Source organism: Heterocephalus glaber, unplaced genomic scaffold (genome assembly GCF_053883595.1).
Source record: "Heterocephalus glaber isolate CG9 unplaced genomic scaffold, H.glaber_assembly_v1.0 deba00001531, whole genome shotgun sequence".
NCBI classification, from domain to species: domain Eukaryota; kingdom Metazoa; phylum Chordata; class Mammalia; order Rodentia; family Bathyergidae; genus Heterocephalus; species Heterocephalus glaber.
In genome coordinates, this window is record NW_028258329.1 from 23,025,788 (window position 1) to 23,050,919 (window position 25,132).

A 25,132-nucleotide genomic window follows, 5' to 3' on the forward strand; every position below is an offset into this window, starting at 1 on the left:
CAGCCTGGGCCACAGGGCGAGCTCACACCCAGCCTGTATCACACAGTGAGACCCTGTCTCAAAGTAAAAAAAAAATTTCTGAGAATTCTTCATATATTCCGAATACTATTTATTCTGTTAGATATATAAATTGCAAGTGTTTTCTACCAGTTAATTGAGTTTCATTTGCATTTTTGTGTCTTTTTATTGAGTTTGAGCTTATCAATATTTTACTTCATAGTCATCTTTGTGCCTGCTTTAAGACATCCTTGCTGACTTGATTTTATAAATATGTTTTCCAAGATTTTGTCTTAAATGTCCTACATACATTACTTTTAACAATGAGATATTTTCACCTGTGTAGAATTTATTTTTTTCTACACAAGAGTGATTGAAATATATGGTGAATGTTTAAATAAAAAACTTTATTACAGTAAAGGGCACATGGCCACTAATCCCCCTCAAAATACTCCCTTCACTCAAACACACTAATCACATTATTCTTATCTTTTGCAGAGCAGTTCTGGAAATTCATGTTTTTTTGAGGTGTGGTAAAACACACAGTGAATGCTGTTGCCAAGTGCCATCCAATGGAAAGGCAGGCTTGTAAAAAACATGGCATGTCCTTATCCACCTTATTCTTTTGGCTCTTCCGCAAAGTCAAAATTAACATGAAAGGTAAATGTTTTGAATTGATTTGGACATGGAGACAGCCAGGATACACACATGAAAGAGGACTTCCAGAACTGCTTCAGAAAGTGGCAAGAACGACAGTGTGTTTGAACCAAGGGGCAGTATTTTTAGGGGGGTTAATGGCAATGTGTTTTTTACTCTAATAAATTAAAAACATAAGCACTGTCTAGTTTTCAAACATGCTTTATTTTTTTTTTTTTTTTTGGTACCGGGAGTTGAACTTGGGTCCTTGTGCTTGCAAGGTAGGCAGCGCAACCACTGAGCTAAATCCCCAGCCCCCACGTGCTTCATATTTTAAGACAAGCATACCATTATTTCTTTTCCTGTGTACACGGCCCCAACACTGTTTATTGAAAGCCTCTCTGATCCCCGTAATTATGAACATTAAGTCTTCCCAATAAGACTCCTATCTGATATGTATGGATATCTAGGGACTTTGTTGTGTTCTATTGATCTTGTTTCTAATCTCCATGCCAAGCCCACAATTTCAATTATTAAACTTCTCCCTCTCTGGTAGGAGGAACACTTGTTCTTTTTCCTCTTTTCTTCTCTTCATCTTTATATCTTATTCAGTAAAATACATTGCCTGTTGTGTTTCCTTTTTATTCCACAGAAAATTTGGAATCATCTAGATGCATTCTACAAAAAATTCTGCTGAGATTATTTGAACCCTGACTTTATTAGACAAGACTTGAGTACAATGTAGTTTAATGTGCTCTTCTTGAGTGAATGGTTTGGTGACCTTTGTCTTCTGTATATACCTTGCTCCTATCAATATGGGACCTTCCCATCACCCCAGCCTTTGTCCCCGTCCTTCCCTCTGTCCTGTGGTCAGGCTGGTCCCTGGCTTTGCTGGACTTTCCAGAATGCATTTACATGCTCTGTGTGCCTGGCTTCTGCTCTGCACAAAGCTTTTGTGTCTTTTGTGTTGTTGCTTCTGTTAGCAGTTTATTCGCTGTTGTGGCTGAGTACTGTTCTTTGGTGTGCCAGGATCTGCATATCTGTCCCCCATCTATGGACACTTAGGTTACGTTAATCCCTGGTGATTGCACCTGAGGCTGCAATGAATATTGCTGAGGGTCCTTGTGTCAACATTCGTTCCATCTCTCCTGCGAAGGGACAAGCTGTGGAAAGCCAGGTTGCAGGGTGAGTGATGCCTAACATCACAAGAAACCACTGAATGGTTTGTACAGCGGCGAGGCTGTACTGCTTTGCCCATATGAGAGTTCTATTTCTCCTATATCCTGGACAGTTGCTAAATTTTAGTCAAATGTTAGAATATCTCATGGAGTTTTCCTTGGCATTTCCCTGATGACTAATAATACTGACCGTTATTTTCATGTGCTTATTTGCCCTCTGTAGTTTTGTTTTTGAGTTAGACTCCTGCTATGTTGCTCAGGGTAGCCTCAAAGTCTTGGGCTCAGGTGATCCTCCTGCCTCAGCCTCCTGAGTAGCTGAGACTATAGGTGTGTATCATTGTAGCTAGCTGGCCTCTGTACATCTTCTGTGGCATAATTCGAACGTGTATTTCAAATATTTTTTGCCTATTTTGTGCTAAATTGTTTGTTGTATTAAATTTTAAGTGTTCTTTAGATATATGATTTGTAATTGTTTCTTCCCAGCCAGTGGCTTATGTTTTCATTCTCTTAAAAGTATCTTTTGAGAAGTAAATGTTTTATATTATATGTTCAGTTTGTCAATTTACTTTTTTTGATAGGTCATATGTTTGGTGTACCATCTAAGCTGTCTGCATCCAATTCACAGCCACACAATTTCTCCTATGTACACTTTAAATATGTGCATTTTATGTCTGTGATCAGTCAGTAAAGCCAAGGGTCTTCAAGTAGTCCTCTTTCAACAGAGAAAAAATAGAATTTGTTAGTATTTATTAGTAATTTAATTCTGTGAATTTTTTAAAAAAGTAATGAGTGTTTGGAAAGGAAAGGGCTTTTGAGTGAGACCTGAGATCAGAGCTTGGTTCTACCACTTCCTTCTGGTACATTCTCAGATAAGTCACTTAACCAGTTTCCTATATAACCCAGGAGTAGTAACCACAGATTACAGATCTATAATGATTAAAAAAGAAGTATTTGTAAAGACATTCCTAAAGAGCCTTGCCTTACACAGGAGCTCAGGAATTGTGTTTTCTCTTCTATCCTAGGTCACTAGAGTCCCAAAGGTGGCCTGTTAATACCTATGAGTGACTCTGACACAGTGTGACCCTAAGGAAGGGTGCAATGCCAGATGTCCCCAACCCCGAGGGCAGGTTCCATGAGCAGGTCCATTATAAAGCCGGCCTGGGGGTTTAGGGTTCAGAGCAAAGTCATTTTTATTTTACTGAAAATTTCAGAGGCAGTTACATTAGTTATACATATACACACCGACTTAATAACTGTTAGTCATGGAGAACATTCAAGAATTACAAACAATGACTTATCCACAGCACAGTTCACATCCATAAGAAGAAAGGTTAAGAGAGAGATGATTAAGTGCTTGTTGTTCACTGAAACCTGCTTGTGAGATCTTTTTAAGAAAACTGATTGTTAGATGAAGCAAGCTGCTCTGCTCCTGCCCAGCCTGTCAAGCCTGGGTTTTGCTAGTTGGTAGCCCCTGGGCTTTGGCTGGTTTCTGGACCATAAAGCAGCTCTGGCCATGAGACCCAGGTGTGCGGTGTGAAAATGTGCGCATGCCCTGTGTGGCACCTCTTCCAGTTCCCCTGGACCCCAGGCAGCGGTGCAGGCAGACATGAGGGTGCTTATGGTTCCTGGTGCATGAGATCCAGTAGGGATGGGGAAGCTGGACTCCTAGCAGGTTCGGACCAGCAACATCCTGACCAGCCCCCTTTCCAGTAATACAAAGAGCGCATATGTTCTATCACTGGCCACCTGGCTGGTTCCTGTTTAAGTGACAGGTGATAACTGTTATGAGCAGATGGCCCTCATGGGTGAGCAGGCATGGTTTGCACACAGCTCATGGCTGGCCCTTGTGTGTGGGACAGCGAGCCTTCCTCAATGCCCGGGGCCTGCCTCCTCCTGTGCCAAGCTGTTTGGAGAACTGATACTGGCAGGTGTGGCTAACCTGGGGACATAATCGCTGTACTGATGCAGCAGACCCCAGTGTAAGCTGTTAGGGACTGGCACCTCCCCTCCCCACGGCACTGTTCTCTAGTAATGAAGTAACCAGAGGGCTGAACCTGATATGTTGGGAAGTGAAGGAGAACGTGGCTCCTGTGATGGCCTCTCGCTCCCCGAACAGAGCTAACAACAAAGCCAGAGCAGAGGGACATGCAGGCAGCGTGTTCTAGAACCTTCCCAGCCACTATCACCATTACTGGCCAGTCCTGGTGGCGCCTCAGTATGTTGTCGCTGATGGCAGTGACGGTGGGACCCTCAGCCTGAGGAGAAGCTGGGGAACATCCAGGAGACAGGAACCAACTCACTGCTACAGGAAGCCCCATGCCTCCCCTTTCTCATCTGGCAATGACCCGTCTCTGGCAGGAGGGGGCCTGGCTGGGCACGGGCTGCAGGCCAAGCAGACATCAGGGCCCACCAGCACCATGGCCTCCTGGGCCAGCCAGATGGGTATGGGGGATTCTTTTCCAAACCAGGTCACTAAGCCCAGTTCAGGGGTGTGTTCTTATGCCCTGGTGAGCTCCGCCCAGTCCTAGGCTTCTCCCTGTCACTCCTCATCTACTTTCTTACTGTCTACAAGACGGCTTCTGAGAATCACAATGAAATGCAGAGTGGGGACAGAAAAGACATGGGGCTCATACCCACCCATCAGACTCCACTCTGGTCACCGCCCAACTCCCAGGACAAGACAGGGAGGGAGGAGGTCAGGCCTTGGTGGTTGGTGATCACTACTCTCCTTATGCCGTGCCTCCCAGGACCAGGAATCCTTCACTGCTGAGGTCAGAGAAGCAGATGGGAGGTGGGTGGGAGCAAGGTTTTCTCTGCTGGTTACAGATCCCTCAGGGTCCAGCACAGACCACCAGGGCAGCAGCACAGTCGGCTGCTCTCTGGTGCCCCCAACTGTCCTCTGACATGCAGAGGGCAGAAGTGAACCTTCCAAACTCACAAGCTAAAGGCCACACCAAGTCTATTTCCCTTTCACCAAGAAATACTTCTTTGCTCCTAAAGCTATTTTTATGCCTTTTTTTGGGGGAAAGATTATGCTTGTTGCCCAGAGCAAGCCCAGCGCTAGGCACTGAGAGGGTGCTGGTTGGCACCAGGAGCCCAAGCTGGGGCTGCCCGTGGTTACTCCCATTTCCCCAGCAGCAAGAGCTCCTCTGAGGACAGAGCAAACACATGCATCTACACCCAGGACCCGATTACCACTGTCTACATGAGGACTAAAAGCTGCTTCTACAGACTTCAGGGCTGGCCCTCAGCTGGTCTCAGAATGGGGACCACAGAAGGCCAGGTCCCAGGGGAGGGCATCCTGCTGAGGAAGGCTGGCTTTTGACAGGTCAAAGGCCTGGGCACCAGGCAGCGCTCCCAGGGGCCAGAGCAACGGCCCTACTCCTCCCTGTACTTGGGCTTCCTCCATTCATTCATTTTCCTGACCTCTGGGACCTATTGGCAAGGACACGGTGCTGTGCAGTGTCTGCAGGGACTCTTGGAGGGACCACAGCTCTCCCAAGGGTGGGCTCCTCTGTCCCACGTGGGCATCAGAGGGCTGATGGGTGGCAGTGGGAAAACAAGGTGACTGGTGGGAAAAGAGGCCAACAAGGGAGACGGAGACAGCCCTCACCTGGGAAAGGTGCAGGAGGATGCAGGGGACTATAAAAGCCAAACACAGTAAGCCAGGGACCTTGGGCTAAGTGGGCAGCAGGCGGAGGCTTCTGGAAGTCAGCCAGTACTCCTGTTTTGAGTAAACCGAGGACTCAGGGCCCCAGAGACTATGTGGGAGGAGCCCAGTCCACTGCCTCACAGACCTGCACTCTCTGTGTCCCTCTGGGGGACAGAGCATCAGGTGCCCTCTCCACACAACAGCTGCTCCTGTCCACTCCAGGACATGGCCCAGGAGGCCAGGCATTCTGTCCCTGCTGTCAGTGAGAGATGTAAATGATGCCTGGGGCTCTGAGAGGAGGAAAGGCTGCTTCTCTTGCATGGAGGAGCTTGGTTCTGAAGCAGAGGCACAGACCAAATAACTGACCCCTCACAGTGAGTAGGTCCCCAGCCCCGGCTCCTGGTGACACTGTGGAAGGGCCAGCCTGTCGGTCCCCCTCCCTGCCGCCCTGAGCCAGCATTCTTGGTGAGGGCACTGCTGAGCACTGGGAGGGGCAGGGGGTGCGTATTCTCGTTCTTACCCTCCTTATGGTCTGGATTCTACGCACCCACTCTGGCCACACACAACAGACACGAGGCACAACACACAAAACACACACATGTGTCTCACCACACAAAGCACAAACATCCACGTCACAATGGGCCCACAGGCACAGCAGCAGGGCAGTGGGCATCCCCAAGTCCCCACACTCCTCGGCTCCAGGGTGTGACAAAGGCCCTGACTCTCCCTGCCTCTTATCCCACCCCAGGCCACCAGCTAGCAGGTGTGAAAAGCAAGCAGAAGCCATTCCAGAGTCCCAGGCAGGCCCGCTGCTGCTCTGAGTTTCAAGTGAACTCCTCCTGGTGTACATCGCTTACAAGGGACTATTCATAGCTGAGTGTGAGGGCCAGAGAGCTCACCTCCTGAGCACACACAGATAAAATGCAATAAATACAACCAAGCCCCAGACGTCCAGCAGGGCCCTGGTCAGTAGCAACAGAGAAGCCAGAGCTGTGGGTGAGAGCCGAGTAGCGCCATGCCTGGGGGTGCGCAGGGGTGAGGGCACTGTGGTGGGGTCCTGCAGCAGGGCAAGCTGGTGTCGATGTCACAGCGCGGTGGTGGCCCTGCACAGGGGAGCCTTGCTCTGCCCACAGCTACTCAGAAAAGGGTGGGAACATGCCTAGGTCGGCAAAGTCCTCGATGTTATAGTTGCCAGTCCCCTGGGTTGGGTCTCCTGGCATAGGCAGCATGTCCTGCAGAAGAAAAGAAAGCAAGCCATGGGGGTCAGTGTCTTTGCCCTGCAAACCAGGCACATCCCCGAGCCCCACCTGCCACTCACCCTTGAGGCCACCTGTCTAGTGGGAGGCTGGGAAAGCTTCCCAGCCTGCAAGGCGGGGTCCCTGGGGACTGTTTAATTGGGGCTGTTAGGCCAGCAGGTGACACCTTTGTCCTCTGACACTGGGCCTTGGAAGAAGGAAGGCAAGAGAGACCCAGCCCAGCACCTCACAGACAGCAAAACACAACAGAAATGTAATCTGGTGGGACAGAGCAGGAGTGTGGAGATCTCAAGGGCAGGGCCACATCCCCAAGGCTCAGACTCCAGTTCCCCAAGATGCTCTGCCCTTCAAGTGCTCTGGACTCAGACTACCCATCCAGAAAACAGGAGCAGCAATTCCCAATGTCTCACTGGGCGTCTTGTCAAAGCCCAGCTCCTGTGATCATCTGTGAGAAGAGAATTCTGTGGACAAATAAGTTTGGGAAACAAGGCATACTTGGCCTACCTCCTAGAATTCTAGTCCTCACTGGGATAATAAAGGTTCTGATATGTCCTGCAGGAAAGAAACTGAGCAACTCTGTTCAACCAGTGTCTCATAAACTTATTTGACCAAGAATTCCTTTTAGCATCATGACCTTGGTTAGGAAATTCTGCCTGGTGAGGCCTCTCAGGAGGAGCCCAGAGTCCCAGCTGTGCAGAGAAGGAGCCAGAGACTGGGCCAGGGCTCCCTGAACACTGAAAAGGGCACTGCCTCGGTGGGCCCCCAGGGGACACCTGGCTCTGGACCTTCTTCTGTGAGGATGTTTCTTGCTCTGGCCTCAGGGCAGCTCAGGATGAGGATGAGGCAACTGAGGCATGGACCCTCAGGAAGGAGGAAGCCATCTGAGGAACTCAGATGTGGCTGCCTCCCTCAACTTGCCTTGCACTGGGACAGAGTTGTGGGGCTCTGGCTGAGGGACAGTGGGCCCACAGCCTTCCCAGAGCCTTCAGGGAAAGCGTTCTTGCTGAGCTACAGCACTGGGGTTGGAGGCAATGCCCATCCCCACTGCCCGGGTCTGCCCCAGTCACATGGGAAACCAGGCCTGTCTTGACCAGTGGCCACCCTGAGTCAGGGCCTGCTGGCCTGTCCTGGGTACAGTGCAGGGGGAGGCAGCAGGGCAACTGGAGGCCTGTACTCTGGGGGCCCTATGCACCTGCCCAGGCCAGGCCCTCAGCCTCTGCTCTGCACCTCTCCAGGCAGCCCCGGCACGGGCCAGAGAGGGGCTCCCAGTGCAGCCTCCCCTGTGTGTATTGCACCACAGGCACCTGCGGCCATTCTACCTCTGCCTCTCTCTAGCCCAGGGCAGCCAGAACTCACACTGGCTCACTAGGGGCAGGCAGCGTGCGGCAGGAAGAGGGGGAAAGGAAGCAGAGAGAAGGCGCAGGTACCTAGGAGAAGGCGGTGCTCGCTCGATTTACCTGGAACACTTCAGTCTGGCCAGGCTGCTGATGGGAGTGCTGCTCACCGCTCTGCTGCCCGTGGTGCTGGCTCTGCCACTGCGACCAGACCTCGGAGGGCCGCCCCTGGAACTGCCCGCTGCTCTGTCCACTCTCAGCTGAAAGAGCCGACGCACGGGACACTGCCTTAAAAGCTGCCCCTGGCTCCGCGTCACCTAAGAACCACCATGGCTTGGAGGACCCAGTTGGTTCCCTCTTCCTATGACCTGGAGCATCCCCCATTCCTGCACATTGAGGGCTCCCCACACCCGCTCCTGAAAGACATTTGCTGCACAGTGCCTCTCCCACTTACTCTGACTGAAAGAAGATGAGCCAGGTAGGAGGAGAGACTGGGAGGCCTCAGCTCTCCATGAGACATACCCACCAGCTGACCACGGATGTCCTCCAAGCCCCAGAGCCTCCCACATTTTTTGTACCCACTCGTGGAGGCCTTGGTCCTAGGATCCTGGAGCAGTAGGACACCCATGGAATCCACAGTGAATAAGAGAAGCCCCCTCTTCACAGGGCAGCCCTGCCCTCCAGATGCCCCTGCCACGGGCCGCTCTCCTGATACCAGTACTGGGGCAGAGGTTTCCCAGGTCTTCTGAGAACCACCAGCCTCACACAAGGCCTCCTAACCTCCAGATGGGCCACCCAGTGTCCCCCAGGCCCTGCTGAGGCACCACCACCTCCCTCCTGCCCAGCTCTGGCTGAGAGCTTCTCTGTGGGCCTATGAGGAAAAAATCCAGGCACTGCTCAGATGGAAGACAAGCTCCTCTGCAAGGATCAGCAAATCAGTTTACAAATGAGAGCGGCTTTGCTTCTGTCTACAGTTTATGAAAAATACCCAAGTGGGACAATAGCAAATAGAAGAATGAGTAGAACGTGGTCTAAAATGTCTTTGAGATTTAACCAAAGAGAATTCCTAAGGAAAAATAGCCTTTAAGGCGGATATAGCAAGGCACATCAAACACCTTAGGTACTTTTCCCATTTTAAATCATTAGACAACACTGATCATGCAGTGTTCATCAGGAGGGGTGGCGGGCTCTGCATCCTGCCCAGTCTTGCCCTTTCCCAGAGCCAGGCTGACCACAGGCAAACCTCACACATACCCCTCCTGGTCCCAGTTACCCTCAAGCGAAGTAGGAAATGCTCAGGGGCAGTCTACACCCACCCTGCACATGCTGCCTGAGATACAAAGGGCTTCAATACAACACATGCTCCTGAGTAACTCCTCTTCATGATGAGAACACACAGCAAAGAGTTCTGTAAAATGCAGGAGGGTGTACCCTCCCTTGCTGCAGCCTGACACCCAAGCCCACTGCGCCGAGGGGATTCTGCTGCAGAATAAGCCCCAGAGGCAGGCAGTGAAAGGCCTGATCTGAACTGACTAGATAACGAGCATGACCTCCTGGAGATCTAAGTGCAGATGGATGTTATTTGGCGGCGGTGCACACATAGGTTTCTTTCTGGAAGGAGCCCAGTGGTCCCCAACATCCAAAGGCCATGTGTGTAGTCACACTAGCTGGGTTCTTTTATGTGTGACTCCTGAGCAAAACCTAAGTGGCTGCCGCTGTGGCTGGACACCTGGGCCACCAGCCAGGCTGGGTATCCTGGTAGATTGTGTTACCGGCAGCCACCACCTGGGCCAGCTGGGAGGCTTCCAGAACCTGGGTCAGAACCTTGAAGAGCTTGTGCTTTCTTTCCTACGTTATGGAGTCAGGGTGGCATCTTCCTTCCTTTTTCTGTTTTTTTTTTTTTTTTGGTCCCAGGGATCAAACTCGGGTCCTCATGCTTATGCAGCAGGCAGCAAAACCACTGAGCTAAATTCCCAGCCCCTTCCTTCCTTTTAACTGAAGTTTGATGCTATAATTTCAGTCTTGGTAAGTAACATTTTTCTCTGTATGCCCTTGGCTGATTTAGATATTGCCCTAAGACTCAAGGCTCATTTGAGGTTCTGCTCAGAGGTGGCCATGGGATTGGGCTTAGCTCAGTATCTAAGCCAAGAGTGACAGTGCTAGCCCCAGAGGACATGTGCCAATGTACGGAGGCATTTCTTATTATCCTAAATAGTAGAACACTAGCAGGTAGAGGCTGAGGCTGCTGCTAAACACCCTACAGTAAAGAGATTGCCCTTCCCACAAAGAATGATCCAATCCCCAAGTCTACAGTGTAGAGGTTGAGATAAAGTCAACAGAGAACACCAGAGGGGCAGCTCATTCTCTTATAAATGCCTTCCAGGGCCTCTCAGCAGGGACCATCCACTTCCCAGCCTTTCTGACTGGACCTCACCTTCCCAGCACTAACTAGTAGGAACAGAGAGGTCTGCAAATGTTTCAGACTATGGTGATTCTGTCCTCTCCCTCCCTGAGCGCCCCCTCTCCTGCTCCTCTGTAATTATGCATCCTAATTTTCACCTTGAGAATAGCCAGACACATCCTTCCATTTCCCTCTCTAAAGTCAGTCTGGCTGCATGGGGCAGGCCAGGTGGGTGTGGCTCTCTTAAAGAAGGGTGATGTCACAGATGTGTTTCTTGTGCTTTTAGTTCATCTGCCATGACCTGACTTGATCCGTGTAGACCTGACACGATTTATGTCATGCATGAATGAGCTTCTTTAGCTACCTCGTCCTGAACTGAAAGGCATGAATAGGGAGGCATGGACGGGTCTGTGCTTGCTGGTACCCAGAAGCAAACTGCTAAGAAAGTATTATGCTACCTTAGCAGAAGTTAGGGAATGAAAACCTGGCCTCTGCCGGACCTGGAGCCACTTCTGTTTCCTGGACCTTTGTGCTTGGTTCCTTGCATTTCCGTAAGAAACACGATATTGATGAGCAGATGTCTGGTGGTAGTTCAGACAGAGAAGCTGACAAGTGGAGACACAGGTCATACACACCTCTGCTAGCTACCAGCTTATTGCCTCACAGCTCTAAATTCCCCTCCTTGCTTGCTTTATGATCCTCCAAACCACTGGTTCCCAACCTTTTCGGCACCAGGAACCAGTTTCATGGAAGATAATTTTTCCATGACGGGGTAAGATGGTTTGGGGATGATTCAAGCACATCACATTTATTGTACACTTTACTTCTATTTTTATAACACTGTAATATATAATACAATAATTACGACTCAACCATAATGCAGAGTCCGTGAAAGCCCTGAGCTTGTTTTCCATCAACTAGATGCCCTCGTCTGGGGGTGATGGTATACAGTGACACCTGCTGTGTGTTGTTGATATCCAGTCTACTCTGTAATCTCATTTTGGTTGCTGTCACTGAAGAAAACCCTGCTTCACAAAGATAGGATGTTGGAAATGGAAGCAGGCTTTTCAGTGATCTTGTGGCAGTCTCGGGATATTCCTCCTTGACTTTAATCCAAAAGGCATGGAGATTTGAAGTTGTCTCAAACACACTTTGAAGGCCACATTCATTTTTTATTTCATGCAATCAATCCTCTTCCAGCATGAACAAAGTCCGTCCACCTGGCTTATTCACAAATGAGTTGCGGACCCATTCCTTCCAGTTCAGAGTCTTTCGCAGTTAGGAAGTAATGCTCATACTATTTTGAAAGCTGAGATAAGTGATCGTGCACCAGCTGGGAGAAAGAAGGCCCTGGCTCAGTCTCTTTCAAAATCTCTGCTAATGTTGAAACGTCAAAAATCCCAAGGTTCACTCATCATATCCACAATTCCAGTTTGGCTTTGAATGCAGCTACTTTATCGCTGACTTGAACACAGTTTCATTCTCCTCTGAAGTGACAGACTGACATCATTGAGCAAGTTGAATATGCTAGTGTCACACGATTAAGTTCATTCTATGTCACTGAAGTGTGTTACCAGTGGTGACTGTTTTTCTAAAAGAAATCTCTGGAGTAACTCTCCTAATTCAGAAACCACAGCCAGTGATCTACCTTTAGAAACCCACCTCACTTCTGGGTATAAGGGGAAACACATGTGCTCTGCATCCACCTCCTCACAGAGCTTCACAAACAGACATTAACAGCATGTACTTTATGGATATGTTGATATTTCAATCACATTCTGTAAAACATTATTAAGCTTAGATGACATTTTTCAGGTAGCCAGCATTTCTCTATGGACGACACAGTGTGTATACTCATATTCAGAAGTAACCTCTCTGACCTGAGTAGTGAAGCCAGAAAGCTGTCCAGTCATGGCAGCTGCTTCTTCCATACATATACCAACACAAAATGACCAGTTCACTTTTCCTGATATGTAATCATTAAAGACATGAACAGTTCTGCAGCTATGGTGTTGGCTGGCAATAAAAGTACACACAACATATCCTCGTACACCTCCTCCTGAAAAACATACTGCACAGAAAGAAGCATTGTTTCTTTGTCGTTAAGAGTTTATGTTGGTGACTCACCAACTTACAATTCTTACCACAGTGACTCCTTAATCCTCTCTAACAACTGTGCCTTAAGATCCTCTGCTATTTCAAGTTGTCTAGTTACAGTGCTAGCCAAAAGAGAAATACATGCCACCTTTGGAACCAGCCTGTCCTAATAGTTCATGACAATGTCCTCAGCAGGAGGTAGGATCAACTCTTCATCAACAGGAAAGGGCTTCTTAGCTTCAGCAATGCCGTTAGCCACTAAGAATGATGCTCTCAGCACGGACACATTTGATAAAGTGGTAGCCTTCAATGATTGCATCTCACATGTATTTTCCTCTGAAACTCTCTAAGAACTGTTTATTAGTGCAGTGTGTTTGCTCTCCACGTGGAGAAGCAGCTTTGAAGATTTCATGGCTTCATTGGCTAGCCTATCACCACATACTACACAAAGCAGGCTTGGAGAATGTAAGTTACTTGCTCAGTGAACCCATAATTTAAGTTAGATTCTTGGTATTTTCTTTTAAATGCAGTTTTCTTTTTGCTGGCAATCTTAGAGTCTTCTGCTGTCTCATCATTACGTCTTTCCTTCCTTTCAAAGAAGCTCTCCAGCACTGTTTATTTTTCACTCATTTTGGCTAGGGTTAGCTTGTGGGCTTATTGAAACTGTCACTAAAACAAGTAATGCTCCAATGAAAGTGGTAAATAAAATAACAGGGAGGTTACGCACAGACTAAAATAAGTGTTGGATTCTGACAAAGCTTGGCACAAGAAGCAGCTGTACAACTGAAGCACATCAATTCACCTGTCACTATACAGCGTGCCAGCAGATGTAGCTCAATTATCATTTTCCACTTACTAGTAGGTTTTTGATCTGAGTGTGCAAGTAATTGATTTATTATGGTCTCTGTGCAGTCAGACCTCTCTGCAAATGTTCATCTGGATTTGCAGCTGCTCCCCAGGACTAGCATCACCACCTTAGCCCCACCTCAGATCATCAGGCACTGGATTCTCATGAGGAGCACACACCTAGATCCCTTGCAATGTGTATTCCACAGTAATGTTAGAGCTTCTCTGAGAATCTAATGCTGCTGCTGATCTGACAAGAAGTGGAGCTCAAGTGGTGATCTGCGCAATAGTGAGTGGCAGTAAATACAGATGAACCTTCACTCACTAGACCACGGTTCACTTCCTGCTGTTTGTGCTGGCTCCTAACAGGCCACAGACTGTTACTGGTCCATGGCCCTGGGGTTGGCGATCTCTGCTGTAAACACATCTCCTGTGCCAGCTTTTGCAATATTATGTGCAGTCAATGGAGGGCGTTGGAGAGACAGGCTAGGCACAGCAGAGGAGGGGGCTTCTCCTCCCAGGCCAGATGGCTTTTTTAACAGCAATGAGCAAGTGCTCCAGGGCACTCACTTTTCACCCTGTTTCTCTGCCACCAGAGAGCTGCCTCCAGTTAGCCAGTCTACCTGAAGGCCCTGTTCTGTTTGTGGATAAATCTGGGCCACCTGATGGGTGGTATTTACAGATTCTGACCACCTGTACCTTCTAGAGATCTGCTCAGCCAGTGGACAGGCATCCCAGAGGTCAGCCGCAGCTAGTGCCCTGCAAGTCTGCCATTCAGTCCTGAATCCAGGAGGCAGTTGCACCTTCTCAAGGCTGAGCCTCAGGCTTTATAGGGCTGGTTCTCCTCTTCCAAGGTCTTACTTCTGTTCTTGTGTAGTCCCCCTCCACTTTAGGACAGGAAGCTGCCACTCACGTTGGCTTTTCCTGTATTCCTCAGGCGGCTCCTCCTTTGCCAGCTTTTATTGAACTTCCCCTTTCAAGTCACCAGCGTGATTCCTGTCTCCTGATGCAGCCTGGCGAGCATACATCTTCCCACTGCATCGTTGCGAAGATAAACAACTGAGCTGGTCAGAGTTCACCATGCCAGGGAGTGTGTGGTTTCCTACTTCTGTTTCTGGATGCCACTTTTCACATGACCCAGTGTTTGCTGTGACCCAAGTCAAAATGAAAATGAGGCTAAGGCTGTGACACTGCCTAGCTTGGGACCTCAGCAGACTCAAGTAGGAGAGATGCTCAGGTGGAAACCAGCCTGTGTACACAGAAGGGAGCAAAAGGCCCCTTAGTGTGTGAACTTAGGCCGCAAGGCCACCCGAGGAGCCCAGATGCTGCCAAAGTACTGGCCCAAGGTGACATGGTGTGCTTACTGCCTCACAATGTCACCCCTGGGCCTGCTGGATCACTGGGTGCCTGCTGGATTAGCCAGTCAGAGCATGAGGCCAGGACTGGTTGCTGTATCTCTGGGCTCCAATGCCTGGCAAGGGTGACCAGCTGGGGACATGTCCCATGGGGGTGCTGTCACATTTAGGAGCCAGGCTGTGTCCACAATGGCCCTGGGCCTACACCAGACTGGCACAGGTGCCCCTTGCCAATGTACACACTACGGTTTTAACAGCTAATTTAACCTTCATGGAACTGATGCTCAGTGGCGCCCGCTTGGTGCCTTCTCACTGCACAGCTCCCTGCACCTCTCTGCTGGCCCGCAACCCCTTGGTCCTTTTCCTGGACATTTCTCCTCCCACCCTGCCTGGGACCCGCTTCCTCATCCCTGTGGAGCCATGGCTGACCCAGCTCAGCAGCCTCTTCTCCGGCTCCCAGTCTGCCTGGTGTGGACTCTATGCTTCCCTCTACCCCGCAGCATCCACCTCATCAGAGGACAGACCAGTGACGCATGAGGGCACCCTCTCCACTGCCCTGCTCTGCAGCTCCCTCCATCCTCACTCTCAGCCTGACTCCCACCACCGCGTCTGCTTCTCACACCACTTGCGTCTGATTCCTCCGTGGGGGATGATGTGAGGCCACAGCAGGGCTCCAGCTCCCTCCCCATTAATGCAGATGAAGGCTCTGTCAGTTCTGAACTCTGCTGGCTGGAAGGTGATGGGAAGCACCAGGCAGTGGGTGCAGTCCCTGATGACCCTGGGTTCCCTGATGGGCTCCCCACGCATGACTCTACTCTCACTGACTATGAGGCCTTGTGCCTAAGTTTATTTACTTGTGAAATGGAAATGATAATGATACCCCTCTCTTAGGGCCATGAGAGCATTAAATGAATTGAAATGGTTGGGGCAGGAGTGGCCTGGCCACCATGCCTATGACCATAACGAGACACTCCCAGGCATGTGAGACAGACACATGACCGTGCTGGCCTCCTGAAGACCTGGCAGTCAGTGCCCATCTCTGGGCAGTGCACTGTGCCCTGTGCCATCCCTGTTTCCACACAGGGCCCAGCTGTCACACAGGCCTTGCTGAGTTAAGAGTAAATCGGTGCCATCAGGTGCCCATGGCTTCCAGGACGGCCTAGGCACCCATGGCACCTTGAGCCTTTGAAGACCACCTTGGGAGGAGGCCACAGGGGTCTCTCCCTATCCAGGCAAGGGTCAGGTGCAGGGCACGTTATCATGCGTGCCAGTGGGAGGGGGAATCCAAGACCTCAGCCTCAGGATGGTGTGAGCCGGGGCCTGGCTCACCCAAGTGCCCAGGAGAGGCCTCTTCCTTCCTGGAGTGCACAGACGCACTCACTTCAGCACCACTGAGCCACACAGCAAAGACACATAGTCTGCACACAAGCACTTGCCACTCCTATGGAGGCTGGTGCAGGAGGACAGCTGACTCCTGGGGATGAACAGGTGGCAGGAAGTGCTGAGCCCAGGCCCCTAGATGAGAGCAGAAGCACAGCCACCGACGGTGGAGGCCAGAGGGTGGCTGACAACCCCATACCATGGGCTAGGTTGGAAAGGCTGAAAGAGAAACCATTTAAACTAAAGCTCACAACTTTCCATGTGGAAACTCGGATGTCTGGGCTCAGGGTCATGCCTCCCAGCTGGGTGTCACTGGCGACAGCACTGTGACCTCCTTCTGTGGCATGGACCGCTGGCCCTGGGAGAGACATTAACCCCGAGGTATGCCCAGGAGGAATGAGCAGTGGACCCTCTACAGCCTGAGATTTTGTTAACAAAGCTGAGGAAGTTGTTCTCATATGCAATGTGATCCCTCCTTTGCAATATTTTTTTCCCCTAGCAATACTGAATAAAGAGCTTTACAGTGTTGACATAGTTGCTCATCTCTGCATTTGATAGTTTCTGAAACAAGACTACAGGGTTTTGACTTGGGGACCTGAAAGTCCTTGCAAGGGACACAAAGGGTGACAACAGCAGTCAGGTGCCATCGGAGCATGGAACATAGTTCCCATCCCTTGAAAATGATAAAGTCAAATGACAGGGCCAAGTCTAAGCATCTGACATCTTGGGAGCACCATGAACCTCCTCTTTCTGGCAAGAGAGAGGACAGGCTCCCAGAAACTCAGAACCTTGTCCTGGTACTCCGGAAATGCAGACAGATCCGAGTCAGGATGCTGAGAAAGCACTTGTGTGTGGCTCCCAGGAACGCTTCCCTTCCTCCCCACTTACCGAACCCTGGAGTCCTGTTGGCAAGACTGGAGTAGGCATTCCCACTTGGTGAGGAGGTGGCCGGGCTGGAGAGAGGACTGTAGGAAGCCGGGTCTGCCGGGTAGGTGTGGCTCGTCCCAATTCCGAAGGGAGATGATTGGGTCTTACTGGCCTGAGAAGGGATTTGCTATCATCAGGTTGAGACATCACCAGCCACCTCCTCCCACTGTCCCCGGTCGATGCCCTGCAGGTGCCCCAGGCAGTGGCAGGGCCTGCTCTGGGTCAACTGGTACTCCCATGGCTCTCAGGCCTGGCTGGGCACAGGTCCTGGACACTGAGGGTGAGTCTGGCTGAAGGCACCCTCAAGACTACAATGACCTAGGTTCCCTGGTTCCCACAGGTGAACACCACAAGCTTCCTCACTCACTAACGCCTGTCCTCCCTCCCAGCAGTTGTGAGGGGCTGGGTGCATCCTCATGGGTGGTCAGCTCCAATTAGCAGTGCTGACCGGCCCTCAGAGCTGGGGCCCAAGGAAGCACATCAGAGTGCTCTAGGACCCCGGGCTATACCTGTCCTGGGAAGGGTGGACGGCTCCCTGTCCATGCAGCCTGACTCTGGCTTAGCTGCCGGGAGATCTGGGACATGTTCTGGCCCGTCGATGACGAGGACTGAATATCATTCACTCCAGGCACGTGAACCACTGAAGAGCTAGAAGAGAGGTAAGTGTGTTTATCCCGAGGGAGCCTGGAGTCCACGTCCCCAGCCATGCTCTCGCCCAGCAGCCTATCCTGCCCTGCCCAGCAGTCCTGCCATGTTCATTTGTGTGCTCAGCCTCCTCCCAGGTCTCATGGCCTCTCTGCTCAGCCCCATCCCTGCTTCTTGACATGCCCTGGTTCTCACAAAGACAGAAATAATCTCCAAATGCTAACGTACTCTTTGTGCTCTGGCTAACTATCCCTTTGGGGTGGCTAGAAGGCTTGGAGCTGTAGGGGGTCATTTAGTTCCAAACAGAGAGGCGAGCCTGTCCAGTGACCTGCTGGCTGGGGCTCAGTCCCATTCCTCAGAGCATACCAGTGTTGCCCTCTCTGTCTCATTTCCATTTAACAGGGCGAGTCTTCACCAGGCATGTGCTATGTGTGTCACCCCATGTGGCACTCTCTGCATGGCCTTTGCAGGTCCAATCTTGGACACTGTCCCTGCTCCCAGCCATGTTTCTATGCTGCTAGCGCCTCCTACAGGAGACGTATCCAGCCCTTCTGGTGGCACCATCAGCTCACTAATGATGGAAAGGTGGGCAAGACCTCCAAGTTGTCTCAGGCCCCTCCTCCTGCCTCCCTGGGCCTGATCCAGTGTACAGGGCCAGGCACTGGGTGCCAGGAAAGAACCAGTGGGGTGTGAGGGTCCAATCCCAGCAAAGCTTAATGCAGGTGGGTGTTCAGCCCAGTTTGAAAAGGGAGGCAGGGGACAGACCCATGCAAACGACTGGGTACAATTTTACTGTGTTCTATCATTTCTCTGTGTTATCCAATCCTTAAAGTCATGAAACAAGTTCAGTTGCTAGCATGATGAGAAATACCATTCTCATCTTGCTAAAATCAGGTCTGCATTCAGGACAGGGCTCCTTCCCCCTCTTCCTACTGATGAATGCAGACTTTGGAGGGCATTTTCTGATCACTGTTCTTCAGGGGGACTCTGGCATCCCAATGCCCTCAGTGCCCTTCCCAGGACACTGATGAGGGCCCTAGCAAAGGCACTCTGGCTGAAAGGAATAGGGTTCTTGGGCCACAGTACTGGTCCCTGTACCTAGCCCTCCAGATCCCCAGAGCTGTATGACACAGACAGGCCAGGACCTGTGGAGCTACAGCAGAAGGTCTCTGGGTGAAGACATACTTAGGGATGCCAGTAGTGCCATTCTGCTAGGGGAACAGGCTGCTCATGACTGAGACAGGCACTGGAACCCTTCATGCCATGCCCCTCCTGATTCTGAACCAGGAAATTCTGCCCATTAGGTGGGTTTTAACCCTAATAGGCATTTCTCTACCCATCCACTTATCCCCTCATTTTGCCCCCATCCACTCACCACCCATCCTTCTACCCACCCATCCACACAACAGTCCATCCACCATTATCCACATGTCCATTCACCCACTTATCCATGCATCCACATACCAGTCAATTCATCCACCCATCTACCATCCATTATCCATCCATCCATCCATCCACCCATCCATCCATCCATCTGTCCATCCATCCATTATCCATCCATCCATCCATCCACCTATCCACACAACCATCTATCCATCTACTCACCCATCCATCCCACATACTAGCACTTCAAGTGCCTTTCCTTTGCCAAGCTCTGCACAATTACTGGGTGCTCTTTGAACTCCTTCCCCACACAGCTAGCAGCCCCAATCCTACCCTCCTCTGCCACTGCCCTCCAAGGTACCCCATTCACTCATTTCTATACTCAGGACAATGACAAGCTGGACTGTAAACCTTTGGTACCCCTCTGTATCCTCACCCCTGCACTCTGCCCCACGCTGCCACGCAGAACTTTATGGTCCCACTGCCATTAAGTCGTTCTTTTTCTAAAAGCCATCAATGATAAAGTCCCAGTTCCCTAACTATGGCCCCTGGAAGTGCGGGCTCACTGTCTGCTGCCCCCACACGCAAACCTCCATGGTCTTCCTGCCTCCTGGGCTGTGCTCTGCACACTCCTCACGCCCAAGGCATTGTCCCCTTCTTGGGAGAAAGAACCTGATTCTGGTTCCAGGGCAGCTGAGGACCAGACAGGCCTTCTCTGCATACCACCTTAGGCTGACCCCTTGCCTGCCCTTGACTCTGACCCCTCCTTTCCTCCCACCACTGCTCCCTGCCTTCCTTTGTCCCATAGCCAGTGCTCGAGGACATCAGGGCAGGGACCTGGCAGGGCCAGCACAGCCTGCGCCGTTAGTGTGCATGGGTTGGCTGAGTAGTATAGCAGGAAAGGGAAGCCCAAGGCCTGACCACTGCTTGGCAGAGGCATGGCCTGTGGCAAGGGGGGCTCTGTAGTTTGATATTGCCCTGCTGGCCTGGCCAGAGCCACTCCACCCTCTGCTGATCTCCTGTGGCAGCTGAGCCATCCACTGCCTACCCAGGAGGCCTGTCCTCAGCCCTATGGGCAAGTGAGACCCTCGTCCCCTGGTGTTCAGGGCAGTCCCTCAGCAGTCCTATTCCTAGGTGACCCCACTGGCTGACCCTGGTTCCTGCCTACATCTGGGGCTCTGGTCAAGCTCCCTAGAGGTTGAGCCACAGGAAGGCTCCGCCCTGCCAGGCACAGGGTCTGGGACACATCTCCTAGAGTGTCTGGGGGTGTCTGTGGTTGCATAGGAGTGACACCCTCCCCAAGGGCTGCCATCTCTCCTTGCCCAGTCCCCAGCAGGAAGTGCAGCCCTGCCTCACCTCCAGGGATGACCTCTGGGCCTCTGCAATGATCTAAGATGCCCTGAGGCTGAGAACCAAGCCTGGGGAAATCCTGGCCCCTGCCTGTCCTTCTGTAGCCCTTTGGCTGAAGGCTGGACAAGATGGGCCTAGGCCTCTCATCCTTGGGCTTGGACATAGTCCCCGAGGGCCAGGGAATAGGGTGCTTCCTTACACCTGTCAGCTGACCCCAGAACTGCCTCTCACCTCATCATGGCTGGAACCCACCCCTTCCTTCTCCCCAGTTGGGCATAGCCAGCACCCCAGGACCCTTGGCATGGCTGTAGAGCAGAAAATACTGGATGGAATGTGCGGCTGGCAGAGTGGACTTCTGAGACCAGGTCTGCCCTGAGGGGTGCTGCCCCATCTACCCACTGTACCTGAAGGCCTTTCCTGAGTGTCCAGGAGGGAACGGGCTTCCCTGGGAGTAGATCTGCTGGGCTCCTGCTGCCGAGGTGGAGCTCATCATCTTCTTCTCCGCTAGAAAAACCAGAGTGGGCATCACATGTGAGGGTCCCTGCCATCAGAGCATGGGCGACCAGCCCAGCACAGGCCCGGGCAGGATGTAGGGCGCAGGAGGGAGCCCTCAGCTGCTGCTCCTGCCTCCTTGGATGGCCACAGCTACCTGCAAGCCAGGCCGTCTGGGAGAGCTGGGAAGATCAGAGACTGTGAAGAGCCTCACTTCATTCCCTTTCCCACCTGGGGATGTGGGCAACAGGTGTGGATGGATGGGTGAGGAGGGCAGGGCAGTGGTCCACAATACCCACAATGACCCTCAGGCCTGCCATGGACCCTGCTCTGCCCTGCGGATGCAGGTGCCCCTCAGACACTCTTTCAACTTGCTGCCTCAGTTTCCCCTCCTGAAAGAAGGCAGTAATCAGTCTTTTCCCCTTTGGGCTGTGGTGGGAACCCAGGATGTGAACAGAGTCGAGTGCTTAGAACTGAGCATGGTGACAGAGCCAAGAGCATCTGATGTCGCTGTTTGTTCCAGACGAGGAAACCAAGGCTTGCTGTGTGCAAGTGAGGAGACAGCACAGGAGGGCCCAGGCTTGAGCCCCAGCCTGCAAGGGCTGCAGCAGGTGGTATAGATCCTGCGTGAGGAAATGGCCTCATGGCCCAGGGAGGAACAGGCATGGGAACAAGGACAAACACAGGCCCAGTCAACAGCACTTAAACACATCCCTGCTGGTCACTGGGTGCCCAGGCTTGGGGACACACCCTCCCACTGCCCCAGAATCTCAGAACACCTATGCCTCTAATCCCTGCCATCTCTGTCTCCATCAGGAAGGTAGAAGCGGGACATAAGGACTAGCTGCAGGGCAATCTCTGTGCATCCAGACTCTGGTCCGCGTGTACCCTCTGTCTCGGTGTGCTGCGGCAGCTGCTCTTGGTTGGTGCTCAGGCTCATGGTTTGGGACTGAGGGGCCGTGCCTGTGCCAGGGCACCCACACATATGTACAGTCTCTGTGATGCCTCCATGCGGAGGAGCCCGGAGCCGCTTCATGGCCCACTGGCTTTGCTTGGTGACACCGTATGGCAGTGGAAGTCCTTAAGGACAGAGGTGCTCAGCCTCCTGGGCGAGCATCTCTACCCAGTTCCAGGCCATCAGCTCTGGGATGAGGAGCAGGAGTAGAAGAGGACAGACAAGGCTAAAACCTGGAGGAATGAGGTCAACTTAGGCCCTTTACTTTCTATACACTAAATCCAAGCCCCTACTTTTTCTCTGTTTTAAGATTCTTGGTAGTTTGGATAAATAATAAACATGGCTTTTCTAACTGTTCCAGAACATTAGTCCTTAGTAGGGTACAAGACTATGTGTGTATGTATCTGTATATATGTGTGTATATTATTCAATCTTTCTATCTTTATTACTTTGATCTACCTGCTTTGTAAAGATGAAGAAAGGCACACAGAGATCATCCACTACTATTTAGCTTTATCAGTGTCTTCCTGTGTTTGTAATGATCTGGGCTTTCCTGTGTTACAGGGTTCACAATATTCATACCCTCATTTTAGGTTGCTTCTTCTACCTTTATGGCCCAACCTCTGCCCATGGGGAGCTGTGAAGCCTCCTTCCCTCCCTCGGTTTGCAGAGCATCTCTGTGGTCTAGTTTTGGCCAAACATCCACCTCTTTTCGTTGGTTCCATGGTGTCTGAGTGTACACTGAGGAGCAGGCACTCAGCAGTCCTTGGGCATCAGCTCACTTCATCCTGCTTGATAGCCATATTTTCTTGTTATCTCATTTTATTTTCCTTCTGAGAGGTTTATAATTTGTTAAAAATTTCTTTGGAAATAGTTTGGAAGTAAGATCTCTTTTTTCCCTTCCTGCCTGCATCCCTCTTGTGTATAAACATACATGAAGCTCTGAATTTCCCCATAAACGCTGAAGATAATACACACCGATGAGAAATTTTTATGTTTACTGTTCCAATCCAAAAAAATGTCTGGATCTTTGCTCAACTGATTTGAAACCACAGTTTTTGTTGTTTATCTTTGCATCATCTAACAATTCTAGGTGTTGTTAACTTCATTTCTCATCACCACCAATTCCCAACCTGTCACTTGGATTCTGTGTCTTACATTTTGATCCACACAGAAACAAGTGCAATCTTTCATAAGTGATGTTTTCAGACAGGATGAGTAGGCAGTGCAAGTCTGAAGATGTCTTTCTGTCTATGAAAGCAGTTTGGCTGGAGAAAAAATTGGGGGTTGTGTATTTTCCTTCTGAGTTCTCTGGATACACTTAGTACCCCGAGGAAGTCTAACTGAAGATTTCCCTTTGTAAGTAATTTTTTTCCACTGTGGATATTTGCAGGATTTTCATTATTTGAAACAAGCTTTTAAAAAGTGAATAATACAATAGACTATGCTAACGTGTGAGTTTCTTTACCATTTTTAGTCAGCTATTGCAGTTGGAAGACCCAAGTTTTGCATGTGGGGAAAATTTGTGTTTCTTCGTAATTCACAGATGTAGGGTTTCTGTAACACGGTATCACTCTGCTTAGCCCCAACTCCCCCCTCAGGTGGCGCATCCTCAGAAGGTGGCAGTTCCTCTGGGGTTCCCTGGAGGAGACATGCTGGAGACTTTCTGAACTTCCTCCTCTTTATTATAAACACTCATTGTCAAAGGAGGACATTGGCCTGATTGCTCTCATTGACTCCTTGCCCACTTCCTATTTTCTTTCTGTTTTATCGTTGTGGGAAGACATCTGTATGTGTAAGATTAAAACTTCAGATGGATTCTCAGAGATGCTGTGGCTTACTTCAGGGGAGGACAGACCTTCCAGGTGTGGTCCTATCTCCTCTTGCAGCTGAAATGACACACTGGCTCATCTGCGTGGGCGGGACCAGCGGTGGCGAGAGTCTCTGACGTGCTGAGGGCTCTGCTTCCTGGTGTCAGTTTCCAGTGGCCTCTGTGCTGTGCTGGCCCTTCCTGTCCTCAGAGAGGTGGCACTGGCACTGCCCTTGCTTCATACGGGGCGCAGGCTCTGCTCTCTCACCAGCATGCCTACCCGAGGACAGAGGTGTGCCAAGGCCACAGCCCTCCATTGTCCAGTGGCCCAAGTGTCCTCCCTCACCCCGGCCATCTCAGGCCTTCATCCTGGGAGGACAATCTAGGATCCCTTCCAAGCACAGTGTCTCTTGTGCTTCCTTCTTGTGTTCCTTCCTTCTCTTGTGCTTTCCCTTCAACTGGCCCTGCCTAAGGAAGCATCTTGCAGAAATCCGTTGACCATGTGCAAATGGAATTTTTTTTATCTGATTTTGGAACCAACAAAGACCTTTCTGTGTTTTATATTTTGCTAAACTCTGAGGAGCTCTGGGTGGGAGACTGAGGTGGCTCCACGTGGTGGCACCACTTCTCTGGAGTAATAATGATGGGCTGGACAATCTAATCACATCCACAGAGGAGTTGCCAAGCCAGTTACCATCATCCACCACTATGCTGGTAACAAAAACGCTTAGGGTTGTTTATGATCTGGAAATATGTTCATAATAAACCATCACATAAAAAAGCATGCTTTTCAACAAGACAAGCTCAATTTTACATATATAAAGAATACATATATAGAAAAAGACAGGACACACTGTAAAAAGTTAAAAATAATTATATCTAGGTGGTAGGAGAGTGGATCACTGTTGTTTTTCTTATTATTTTATATTTTTATTTTAAAATGTAGTCTTTTGTTATGGATTAAGCTGGACTTTTTTTTAAAAATAGGGATAAGTCTTTGGCTTAAAAATAAATCTACACGAATTTATCCCAAACCCTCAAATTTCAAAATGAGCAGTTCCCCAGGTAACCAGGAAGTCAGAGGTGTGGCCAGGACTATGGAGAATCCATTCTACCTCCTTGTCTGTGGGACCTCCTGCCCCTGGGTTCTTCCTGCACCCTGCAGGGGCTGCTCACAATTCCCCCGGTCCTCCTAAGGGTGGCGCTCTACAGATGGCTGGAGAGCAACTGTAAACCCCTCACCCCCACGACCTGAGGCCCTGAGAAACTCACATGCACTGATTCCTGCAAACATCTCAGCAAACCGGGGGTCTCTCTCCTGGGAGAAGATTGCATCTGCCTTTTCCACTGATTTCCCAGCCTCGTGAACACCAGCAGGTAAGTTGGGGACAGGGACCTGTTGGCACATTTAAACATAACACCACCACCATGTGAGGCA

At 50.5% G+C, this 25,132-nt stretch overlaps 1 protein-coding gene across 13 annotated transcripts in view; it reads right to left on the bottom strand.

Moving 5' to 3' along the window:
* Positions 1-2,983: 2,983 nt before the first annotated feature.
* Positions 2,984-25,132, bottom strand: part of Arnt2 (aryl hydrocarbon receptor nuclear translocator 2) — a 153,139-nt gene continuing 130,990 nt past the window's right edge. For 11 of the 13 annotated variants that reach the window (XM_087188469.1, XM_087188464.1, XM_087188468.1 and 8 more), the window contains 6 exons: positions 24,967-25,090; positions 20,842-20,941; positions 17,569-17,707; positions 17,021-17,171; positions 8,177-8,313; positions 2,984-6,695 (listed from right to left, as the gene is read on the bottom strand). In XM_087188469.1, coding sequence (XP_087044595.1) covers positions 6,597-6,695; positions 8,177-8,313; positions 17,021-17,171; positions 17,569-17,707; positions 20,842-20,941; positions 24,967-25,090 — 750 coding nt within the window. In that variant the 3' untranslated portion in view covers positions 2,984-6,596. Of the gene's footprint in view, positions 6,696-8,146; positions 8,314-17,020; positions 17,172-17,568; positions 17,708-20,841; positions 20,942-24,966; positions 25,091-25,132 lie in introns of all 13 variants that reach the window. The other 2 variants (XM_087188472.1, XM_087188470.1) reach the window with 1 other exon arrangement.